Source organism: Impatiens glandulifera, chromosome 4, assembly GCF_907164915.1.
Source record: "Impatiens glandulifera chromosome 4, dImpGla2.1, whole genome shotgun sequence".
Classification (NCBI taxonomy): domain Eukaryota; kingdom Viridiplantae; phylum Streptophyta; class Magnoliopsida; order Ericales; family Balsaminaceae; genus Impatiens; species Impatiens glandulifera.
In genome coordinates this window covers 5,183,899-5,195,701 of record NC_061865.1, presented here as the reverse complement: position 1 = coordinate 5,195,701, position 11,803 = coordinate 5,183,899, and the positions used below count along the sequence as shown (strand labels likewise).

General features: G+C 32.0%; 2 protein-coding genes across 2 annotated transcripts; both read left to right on the top strand.

Moving 5' to 3' along the window:
* Positions 1–1,915: 1,915 nt before the first annotated feature.
* LOC124934530 (transcription factor MYB86-like) lies at positions 1,916–4,606 on the top strand. The gene is made up of 3 exons (XM_047475065.1): positions 1,916–2,053; positions 2,131–2,861; positions 4,424–4,606. The coding sequence occupies exons 1-3, from the start codon at positions 1,924–1,926 to the stop codon at positions 4,604–4,606; spliced, it is 1,044 nt and encodes a 347-aa protein (XP_047331021.1). The 5' UTR covers positions 1,916–1,923.
* On the top strand, positions 4,453–11,599 carry LOC124936841. Its single transcript, XM_047477363.1, has 13 exons — positions 4,453–4,672; positions 4,766–4,890; positions 5,198–5,329; positions 6,791–6,921; positions 7,721–7,954; positions 8,661–8,839; positions 9,132–9,232; positions 9,372–9,536; positions 10,026–10,081; positions 10,161–10,218; positions 10,893–11,013; positions 11,087–11,197; positions 11,286–11,599. The coding sequence occupies exons 1-13, from the start codon at positions 4,663–4,665 to the stop codon at positions 11,366–11,368; spliced, it is 1,506 nt and encodes a 501-aa protein (XP_047333319.1). The 5' UTR covers positions 4,453–4,662; the 3' UTR covers positions 11,369–11,599.
* Positions 11,600–11,803: the final 204 nt, after the last annotated feature.

Here is an 11,803-nt window from a genome sequence, read left to right as displayed (position 1 = left end):
ACACTTACAATTAGTTATGATTTTGTTGCATTTTCATTGGTGGGCCAGCAATTGAAGAATATAATTGATTAGAAATGCATGGCAATTAGCTGTGGCTGGCTGTTCATAAGTACTCTTAAAACTACACGTAAAACAAATATATTGCTAATTATTAAGATAATAAGCGTAGACATAATTGCAAGTTACTCTTTCTAATATTAAAATTGCTTATATATTAATTTATATTATATATAATACATGACCCCTCGCGTAGATTAGGTGTGTGATTGTTACACTTTAGACTAGTATTATTATTATTTTAATATACATCATATATATATATGATCAATAAGCTGCTAGCTAGATAGCTTACTTATTTGATAAACATAATTAACTATTTATTTTAAGCATAATTTGTCCTCTTCTAGAAATATGATTAATGAAAACAATTTGTGTTCAAGTAGTCTCTTAAAACCCTATAACGAAACTCTAAATGGATATCATTTATTGATTCGTGCCAAAACATCAATCATTGGAAAGTATAATTGCCGGCTAAAAACACAATTTAAATCCATGTTTTCATAGTTCTAGGTCACAACATGATTAATTCAATTAGTATTGTCCGAGACTTCATAACTAATAGTCGTTGCTTAAAATATTGTCTTTTAGATACACATATTGCAAAAAAACACACTTGACGACAATGGTCTAAGAGCAACCATCGTCGGAAGTTGTAGTTTATCCAACTGGAATGGTGACAATTTTAGGTTGTGACGTGGATTTAAGTTATCGCACCAAATATTAATAGAATAAAGCATATTAAGCTTAGGAGATTTGCAATGTATAACAACAAATGTGGGAAATGAAGTTGTCTAATTTAGTGATGTTTTGGAGTGTTAAATTGATTCATCCATCAAGATGGTTAATGATGTTTCTTGTTGAAAGTCCACTCATAATTATTTCTTATTATTTGTTTGTGCAACGTGATTCTTTACTAAGGACTCATTTGAAAAAGCTTGTACATCTTTAACTAAGTTGTGTTAAAAAAATATTTTATCATCTAAATTAATATATATTTATATAAAATATTTGACAAAAATGTGTTTTTAATAATTTTATTGATATTTCTTGTTCTATTCCAGACCTAATCCATTCATATGTCCATATTTATATTCATTTAATATAGTTTGACACTTATAATTTTACGATTTTAAAAGTGGCTAAGAACCAAGTTATAATCTTAACCTATTACAATTTATATGTTATTTCAATTTCACATAAATAAAGTGAAATTATATTAAAAATTCAAAATTAATTAATATAATTGATTTTATGACTATTACTTATTTTTTAGTAATATTTATTTGTTTTATTTTATACTTAATTATCTATCTAAATAATAATAATAATAATATATAACCGATTTTTTTTAATGACTTTATAAATGACCAACTTTTTTGTTCTTAGATCACTTAATTCAACTTTTCTTTGAATTGCGACTAATATTAGCGAGTTCCCGAACTAATTTAATCGAGCGAGCGAAACATGCCGTCTTACGAACTCGAACCAAAAAAATCAAGGAGGATAAATATCCACGTCTCATGATGTATTGAGTTGTGTTATACTCTGTTTGCTTGTTTTTGTTTTGTTTAAGGATTTATGGAGTATGTAAAACCACAAAATCATTTATATTTGTTAATAAAACTGAATTAAAAACTTAAATTTTTTCTTATCCTAAAAGAAAACTAAGTATGGGAAAGAAGTTGTGAACATGAAGCACACTTCATCTATGTCACTCACTCACTCAAGTAATGACCATTTTCCCTTGACTAAAAAAATTATAAAAAGAAAACAGTAATATTATATGATTAATTAATCTCTTATATATATACATATATAGAAATGGGTAGTTGATAATCTAAGTGTGTGGGGGAGAGCTAAAATATGGGACACCATTGTTGCAGCAAGCAAAAGGTCAAGAGAGGTCTCTGGTCTCCCGAAGAAGACGATAAACTCATCAAACAAATCACTTCTCACGGCCATGGCTGCTGGAGTTCCGTCCCCAAGCTCGCCGGTATTCAAAAGAACTAATCTTTATGTGTTTTCATTGTAGTTTTGGATCACTAATTATTTGATTTTATGTTCTAAAAGGTTTGCAGAGATGCGGAAAGAGTTGTAGATTGAGATGGATAAATTATTTAAGACCCGATTTGAAAAGGGGATCTTTTACGGAAATTGAGGAGAGGATCATAGTTGATGTTCATAGGATTTTGGGGAATCGATGGGCACAAATTGCGAAACATTTACCGGGAAGAACTGATAACGAGGTGAAGAATTTTTGGAATTCTTGTATAAAAAAGAAACTCATTGCTCAAGGACTTGATCCCAATACTCATAATCTTCTATCCAAGAACACTACTAATGATAAACATATATTATTTAACATTAACAACAATACTACTAAAAACGCGAATCATCATCAAGCGAAGAAGCTACCGCAGATACCGGATTCAGGGTTGTTTTCGATCAGCACAGGAACATGGCATCCTAAGGAGATTGTGCCACCGGAATTATCAAACAAAGAACCGTTTGTCATGACAATGACATTACCACCTTCTTCTTCAACCGATCAAAATATGAACTTTTGTCAATATGTTAACTTTGCTCCACCAATCTTGCCGATGATGGAGGAGGAATATGTAATGGGTGATGAACAAGAACAGATTAATGTCGGTTGGGATGAAGATGGGATCGGAAATGGTGGAATCGCCGCCGCCGCGATGGATAATTCATTAGTGGTGCCACCGGTAGGGGATGATGAGTTTGATAAATTAATGGGGTATTCATCTTTTATGTCTTCTTGTGGAATGTATAGTAGTAATGTGAGTCCCATGGATCAATTAAATTGGGATTAGTTACTTTACTTATGAAAGTTCTATTACTATATATTATAAAATTACAATATCTCATTCATTCTTTTTTTTTTTATTGTACTTCATTTTATTAAAAGTTTTTTTTTATTATAAATGAAGGGTGGCTTGGTGTGAACTATATAATGGTGATTAATTAATATTTAGTTTTGGTGTGATGTTAGTCTAAATTAATTGTTTATTTTAATTAAGAGTTCCAATCGTTTTATGTGGGAATCAAACCCGTAATCTTTTAGTCTCTTATGTCAACTCTTTCTATCAGACCACTCTGGTGGGATAAAACGTGAAGTCCGGAGTTTGAACCTCGTCTGTGTAAATCTAAATTAATAACATTCAATAAATCATAGTTCTTATTGTTAAGAGTTTTCTTATAGCGTTTATTTTTCTCATATATTAATGGGTTGTTTTTATTTCGTACATTTGAGATGGTGGTACTTTGAGATCTAGTGGTAATCGAGACTCAATGTGAGAATTTGATTTTACATTACATTTTTTGACTCATGCATTGCCAAAGTTGTCTCTCAAGATGTCTGGTCTTATTTGTATTCTTATTTCATTTTTCTAATTTCTCAATAGACATATAACAAAATAAATAGTGTTATCAATCGGTATAACAACTTGTTGATATTATAGCATAATTATATATGTTCAAACCATTTTTTTTAAAAGAACATAACATACCATTCATGTTCTTACAAACATATCTTAATACAAAACAACAAACTAAGTAGTTTCTAATTCGATTCAAGACATAATTGTAGTGGGAAGAAATCGTACAAAAATATATGTATTTCATATTGGGGACTGTTTTCTCCTATAAATTTTCGATAATTTGATAGAAGTGTTGGCAAGATGACATCCCCTCCTATCCTTCTTTGACTATTGTCATAATAAATTAATAAAAATAAATAAATTATTGTTCAATAAAATTATAAAAAATAAATTATGATCATCAATATTAAATTATTTTACCATATATATTTTCACTATTAAACTTGCTCCATATCTTTTATATGATAGCAAGGTCAAACTATTATTTTTTCTTTTTATAAATTGAAATCAGACTTTATTATATTTTATAAATTTAATAATTGGTTGATATTATTTACATCAAATAATTCATATAAAAATGTTTTATACATCAATTATAAACAAATTTAAATTTAAATACAGTTTTCGATTTAATTTTAATTAAAAAATTAAGCAGTATTTATATTTTATTATTTATTTTAATTATATATTATTATAATTCATTAGATATAACTATATAATATATTAAAAAAATCGAATTCAGTTTGAATTCGTCCTAAAATCAAATTTAAATTTAATTTGATTTTCAATTTGGTTAGAAAAATAAAAAAATTGAAGACTTAAATTGAGAAACAACCGATGAATATCCTAATTTTATAAACTAATTTTCATTAATTTTAATATTAATTAAACAAAATGAATTAAAAAAAAAAATCAATCTAATAACAATTTCAAATAAATTTCCTTAGAAATCAATTTTTAAGCTATTTTGGAATGAGGAAGAAATCACCCGTTATTTGCGTCCTTCAATTGATGAAGCCCTAACTTCGCCGTTCATTCATTTATCCATTTCCTCTCTCAATTACAAGAAGCTTTCGTCGACGGTTGTTGCTGAATCATCAGCTTCCATTTCTAGGTTTACAAGGTACAGGATTACTGTTTTCTGAGTGGTTCAAGAAGGTGTAGCTGTGATTCTAAAGAGCTCTTTCTCCCTTCATTAAACATGCCGCCAGGTTCTCTTCCATCTGTTTGACAATTGTTTTGTGTATTCAGTATTTGGTTCATCTTTCTTGTGAATCACTAAGTTTTGTCTGTGTTCATTGCAGAACTACCGGGATTTTACTTTGATGAGGTGAAAAATAGGTACTTTCCTGTCAAAGGACCAATTCCTGGATCATCCCGCGCCGCTTCTTCTGTTTCTGTTTCTGCTCCCAGTTCATCTTCTTCCACGGTATGCTGCCCATCTGCATTGTACTAAAAAAATGAGATAGTCTGTCACTCTTTTTTCTTGATTACCACTAACCAATATATGAACAACTTAATTTTGGGGATTTCGCATTCAATTAGTAGAAGTTAGGGAGGGTTCCTATTTATTTCTCCAAAGGACTAAAAGTACAAGTTTGATCTAGTGATACTATTTCCACCTTAAGGACCCTACTGAAATTCGATGTTGTGGTGGTCCATGACTCCATGCATGTAATCATGTTAGTATGATAATTGTTTTCTGATTCTATACTGTCTTCTTGTTTGTGGATCAGCTATTCAGGACGAAAATAAAAATTCCCAAGGCAGTTATGGCAAGAGAGTTGCACGGCAATGTAATTCATTCAAGAAAAGGCAGCTACAATTTTCAGATGGAATGTCACAAGAGACATGTGTCTCATCCTACGGTATGTATATGCTAATAAGATTTGTTCTCCGGACTAACACTTTTGAGAAAGTTTCCCTTAGCTTATGCTGTGATTGACCTTACAACCTGAAATTGTAGTAAATTCCAGATTTACTTGGCGCTAGCTTAGCTCATAGCATGGACTTGTTTAGCTTTTTAGCTCTACATTCTATGATGTAAGTACATTCATGGGATTGAGTGCAATTAACTTAATTAGGATTTAGGTCATGTATAACTTAATTGAAACTATCGCAGAATTATCCCTGTCTTTAGCCCAACCATAAAACCATGCTATCCTGTAATAATTTGACTGGACATTTTTGCTTCACATCTTAGTGACTTGCTTCATTACTATTGTTTATATCAAGATTTTCATTATGCTAGATTTCTGTAAAAAAATTAAGATTTAAGAGTGTGGTTATGCTAGGTTTAGATATATGCAACAACACTCTTGGTGGCATGTCCTTACATTGGTGCCTTACATGGGAATGCGAGTGAATTGCCCGATTTAAAGAAAATGACACAATTTAAGAATTCAATTAAGGCTTTATTGATATATTTTAGAAACTGACGAATTTATCTAATTTACATGTTAAGAGGAGATAGCTAAACCAGTTTGCATGCTCAACTAGCCATGAGATTATCTAATACATGAAGCAACATGTACTTCATTATTACACTGAGGTTACCTGTTGAATAATGGTCCACTCTTGTTATCCATCCATGTCCCAGTCCAGTTCTGCAGCTACCACCAAATCCCAATCAATAAACACTAGACCTTTTCTCAAAAAAACAAACAAACACTAGAACCTATAAAGAGTTATTAGACTATATAACTCTTGAGGAGAGGTGCCTTAAGAGTTTATCCAAAAATATTAAGCCAACCTTTTCATTCCTGAAGCCTTAGATGTTAATCGTGATACCTTAATGTAAGAATTGACACATGCACAAGTTTATTCATCTTTAGTTGAACAACTATTAACAGAAACAAACATTTTGTTCATGTAATAGCCTAAATGCATACCTACCATTTGTTTGATTGGTCACATTAGTTGCCTTCCAATTCTTATCCTTGTGAATTTTGACTTTACCCATACCTTTGTTAATTCACGCATAATCCACCATATCATTATCATGTAAACCCAACTCCTAGATTATCAGTTGTTATGGCTATGACTTATAGAGTGTCGCCTAAAAAGTATTGGAAGTGTATCGTAGAAGCCTTATTGGGCGGGAAATCCCTGTGGAGGGAAAGGAAGTTAGTGAATGATGTATGAATGTTGTAGTTACTATAAAAACATTTGAGCAAAATACTCTACTTATCTTTCTCTTTCATATACAATTTTTTTTCCTTCTGTAACCCTAATTCCTATTTAGTTGTATTGGGTACCTGTTTTTATTTTTGGACTATACAGTTAAGGTTGTTCCATGTGTTTTTATACCTTTACTGTTTGCATAACAGGTCTGGAAATACCGAGGGACAGAAAGTACCGGTGATGGTGGTTTGGAACAATTACATATTGATATAAATATGCCAGATGAACTTTTAAGAACAGATATACTGTTAGCAGGTGGATTAAATGGCTCTTTGAGGTACTTTAATGTCTCAATACTAATTCATGATACTATTTATGCTCCTGGTGATATTGTTGTTGTCTTTCATTGGAAAGTTTTCTTTTCATAGAGGATAGTGTAAATTATAAAATAATAATTTGATTGTTGTTGAAAACTGATCACATATAGGTCTGTTGTAGATGCATCTGAATACAAATGAAGTATTATAGTATGCTCATCAGTGAACTCCTTTTCCATGTTAATGTCGATGTTTCCAATAATGATGCCTGATGATATGCTGGTTCTTCCTTACTGCATCTTTCATAATTTCTAGTGCTAAGCATTGTGATAGTTTTCTCAATTTTTTCCGACACCATACACATCATCTAGGACATTAGTAGTTTGTCTAGTGTGTTAATAACACTGTTTTCATGAATTTAAGTACTGTTGGATTCAAAACTGATTCACTCCATTAAGGGTATATTAATTTCTCATGTCTATTCTAGATAAACCTCGTGCACTCAATGATACTTATTGAAGATGAGTTTAAGGTTAAAAGTTTTATTATGTTAGATTTAGGTGAATGATTATTTTAGTCTTCCACTCTCTTGTTTGTAGCCTAACTTCATTTAGATCTTCTCTGAAATCAATACTTCTTCATTGGTTATAGCCTAAATACTCTCTTTGTATAAATCGATCTTTATTGTTCTATCACCACTATTTACTTGGTCAACTGCTATTTTCATTTAAAGTAAAAGTAGGTCAATTCAATTGGGAGGAGGGGGGGAGGGGGGTAATATTTGGGTATAATTTTGTTTTAAGTTTGCTGCTTTTGCAGTCTTTTTGTAGTTGGGAAAGAAGGACGACAATTTATTAATGGGAGAAAATCCGTGCCAGATTGTGTATGGCCCACAAATCCTGAAAATCCTGAAGGGCGTGTCCAAAATCCTGGGAATCTCTGGAGACCTGCTGGAGCTGTGATTCAAATGAATTCAAATATATCTTCTATTAAGATGTCCAAGAAGCTAAAACGCAATATACTTACTGGTGCTTCATCCAAACAACTTGTTCTGTATCCTTTAGATTTAACATGTTATGAGAACTTGCATTGATCCATATGCATGTCTTGCTTGTTTAAAAGGTAATACTGGTCAGTTTGCATGAAGTCTTATTTGTCACTATTCATTTTGTGATGAAACTGACCTTGTCATGACTCAGCTCCTTTAGCTATAAGTTTCTTTCATTTTCATCATCTGTTTGTTTTTTCGTTAAGCTAGTAGCTACGGCAATGTAGATTTAATTAATATATTTAGGATATTTCTCTTTTTAACTTTTACTTTAGGATGGTTTATGCAGTGTCTAAACAGCCAATGATACTTTCATGTTGTCAAGGCCTCATGGATGCTATTATAAATCTAGCTGAAATTTTATTGCTGTTTGTATCAGGATCAATATGTTGTCTTTGGATAAAGACCCAAAGTTTGCAGTTCAGTTTATTTCTTGATTTACTTAGTTTTGACGTGTTTGATATTGGAAATAATTTGCACACTTCTTATTCTTTTGCATCTTCCTATTTGTGACTAGTTATGAAATCCAAGTAAAACCTTAACTGGATTTACTTAGTTTTGGTCGGTCAGATTTTGGGAATAATTTGCACTCTTCTTATACTTGTTCATCTTCCTTTTTGTGACCAGCTATGAAATCTATAAGATGGTCTGTGTTGGTTGTTGTTTCTGCAAATATTTGTCTCATCATGTAGATTCTTAACTGGAAAATAGGATAACTACTCTTGGATCTGACACATGTGGGGGATCTGTACATATCTTGAACCTCAGTGAACCATTGGGCAATAATCCTACTATTACATCAATGAGAAGAAGGATATGCAATGTTACTCCATTTAACACTACAGTGTGGACTGCAGATTGCAACTATGATGGGACTCGAGCAGCAATTGGCAAGTTCTCTTTAGTGCACTTTTATCTCATTGTCATAATTGAGATTAAATTGGTTCCTGTATGAGTTGCATCTACTAATACCTGATTTGGCTTTTAAAAGTACTAAATTTGCAATCTATTCCTTTCATCTTTAACTTTATCAATTTAAGTAATTTTGTCTACATATATGTACTAGACTCTGTTGGAGCCACTAAGAATGCTAACAACCAACAGTGTAGGACTGAATAAATTTCAGTATATTTTTGTTTCCTGGCAAATATTGATATCCTCAGTTCTTTCGCTTTGGTACAGGCACAAGTATGGGAGCTTCATTACTGAATATAGAAACTAATAGCATAGCATGGGTGATGCGTAGCAAGAGCGATGTCTTGTCATTACAGCTTGATGACTCGGTAAATTTTCTGGAGACTTTATTTCTCTGACTTAATTTTGTAAATTAACGTCTTTATTTCAATTGACGCAAGGAAAAAATTGTTAAGGTCCAAGATTTATAATTAAGGTAACAAAATTTTACTTAATTTGTTGATGCAGGGAAATACTGTTTTATGCGGTCTGAGAAATGGGGCAATATTGACATTTGATACACGGGAAAAATCTCAATGTAGACTTCCCAGGCGTCGAATTCCCTATCCTTCTCGTGCAGCTGCTGAACCTCAACCAAAACGAAGGAAGGGCACACCTACTAAATGGTTTGAAGTAATTCCTTTGGCCTTCTCTCTTATTACTAAATTCATTGAGTAAGCAAAATGTCTATTATATGAAGTACTATCTCTAAATATTAATTGATAGTCATAGTTGGCTTAATCATCTTATTATAATCATAATATATATTATATTGGAGTTAGTAAGTCTTAGGATTGATCTGGATTTGCAAACTTTTAGGCTTTAATACTAGCAATCTTATATCTCGTCTCCTGCTCTTTAGGCTTCATCTATATCTTTTAATGCTTTGTGCGATGGCCATTGACAGAGGCATCGTAAGAAGCTTTTAAGTCGTAAACAAAAAAGACTTGATAACATATTGAAAATTAAAGAGAAGTTGTATTTTATATTATAAACTATATTCCAACAATATTTATGAAGATGACACCATTGTATAAGTTGAGCATAACCAGTTACTTGATTCAGAAGAATGTGTTTTATTGGCTTCTCTGATAGTAAATTACATTATTCTACATTGTGCAGTTGAGAGGACATATGGATGAATCGAAAAACTTTTCTATGCCCTCATCCATTACATGGTTAGTGGTTATGAAATGATCCAATTCTTTTTTGTCTCATTTGGGTCATGTTGGGATGACAATTGTTTGTATACTGTAGGATGGAATCACTTCAATTGTACGACCAATACTTCTTGACGAGCTCTATGGATGGCCTAGTAAGTCTAGTTATATTTCCTAGTTAATGTCTAGATGGTTCGATACATAATATGTGAAAATGATGCTAGCACAATTGTAGAAAGTTGTATAGGCCTTGTTTGATGTTGGTTATTTTGAATTATTTTCAAATAATCCACTATCCAATCAACCATTTAAATTATCAACCAAAACCCTCCAAGTTTTTAAAACTTATTTATTATACATTATTTATTTGGCCATCATTAAAGGTAAAGGGTAAAATGGAATACTTGGATTGATACATCAAACTGGTTTTTGATTATTGAAATAACCCGTGATCAACCAAGCCCTTAGTTTCCAATTCTCCAATCCCCTCCTGCTGTTCATTTTTATCGATAATATCTGACATAAAGAAATTAGGCTTAAAACATTAGTGACTTTTGTGCCCTTATTGACCTGTTAATTCCGTATCGCTGATAGAGTGTAAGAAATTGATTATTTTGAGAGTATGCAATTACCTTATCTGGGGTCTTGTCTTGGTTTATTTTTGGAAGGATAAAACCATTTCATTAACAATCAAACATAAATAGTTCATCACAAGTTATGGCAGGAGTTATCATAATTTCAAAAACAAGAATCTCAAAGTGCCACACACAAATCAGTCAACATCAGCATTATATTTCAAAAGATTGATGAGATTTATATAAATTTGCAGATTAGGCTTTATGATCATCGACTCATTGATAGAGGTCCAGTACAATCCTACGAAGGGAATGTGAATTCTCACACTCGAATGCAGCTTGCAGTTGATCCATATGAGCGAGTACTCATGTCAGGTATGAATCCCACCACCTCTCCTCTTTTTCAACCCGAGCTGACTTAACATTGTATATTATTATTTGGACATAGGCGGAGAAGACTGCAAAACAAGGTTATGGAGTATAAAATCCGGTGAATTACTATACGAGAAAAAGTTCATGGACTCTGTTCCCTCGGTTGTGAGCTGGCCTCTGAAAGAAAGTATAAATTTTTGTTTCCAGATTGAATTAATTTTATTTTTTTCCGTCAGTCTGAGTGTCTAATTGACATATATTGTTTGCTGCTGCAGCATTTGAAGGATCAAATGGATGGGATCATAGCTGTGGGGCCTGGGTTGCATCAGATGAAGGAATATTTAACATGCGATGGTGACTTGACAAGAAGGAGGTATGCGTTTTTTTGCTCATTGTTTGTGATGAATACTTGACTAGAAGTGTTAGAGAAAGAAAGATGATGGTGTGAAAGTTAGAAGGCAACTAACCTTTTTTTTTCTTAGGAGGTTAGATTATGTTTTCTTGTAGCTTAAAGGAAAGACAAAAGTGGAAGTGAATATACAAAACAAAGTACTATGAAATTCAAATTGTTTGAAAATTTGGAACTGAATTACATATTCTAATGACTATAATTTGCATGTTTTGATCTTCCTCTCCTTTTAAGGAAGAATGTCATGGTAAATTTAGATATGATTGCACCCACCATTTTATGACAGCCCTATGAATTCAGGGGTTTTAATAGTAAGGTTGGAGAGGATGAACTAGGCTGTAAATTAGCAAGTCAAGTTCAAGTTGGCTAGAGCTCAGTTCGATC

What these genes read in the sequence shown, in the direction of transcription:
- LOC124934530 (XM_047475065.1), top strand. Translation starts at nt 1,924, where the DNA reads ATGGGACACCATTGTTGCAGCAAGCAAAAGGTCAAGAGAGGTCTCTGG. An exon ending in TTCCGTCCCCAAGCTCGCCG is followed by an intron (nt 2,054 to 2,130) that starts GTATTCAAAAGA and finishes ATGTTCTAAAAG; the next exon opens with GTTTGCAGAGATGCGGAAAG. An exon ending in GTGGAATGTATAGTAGTAAT is followed by an intron (nt 2,862 to 4,423) that starts GTGAGTCCCATG and finishes TCAATTTTTAAG; the next exon opens with CTATTTTGGAATGAGGAAGA.
- LOC124936841 (XM_047477363.1), top strand. An exon ending in GGATTAAATGGCTCTTTGAG is followed by an intron (nt 6,922 to 7,720) that starts GTACTTTAATGT and finishes CTGCTTTTGCAG; the next exon opens with TCTTTTTGTAGTTGGGAAAG. An exon ending in TGAGCGAGTACTCATGTCAG is followed by an intron (nt 11,014 to 11,086) that starts GTATGAATCCCA and finishes ATTTGGACATAG; the next exon opens with GCGGAGAAGACTGCAAAACA.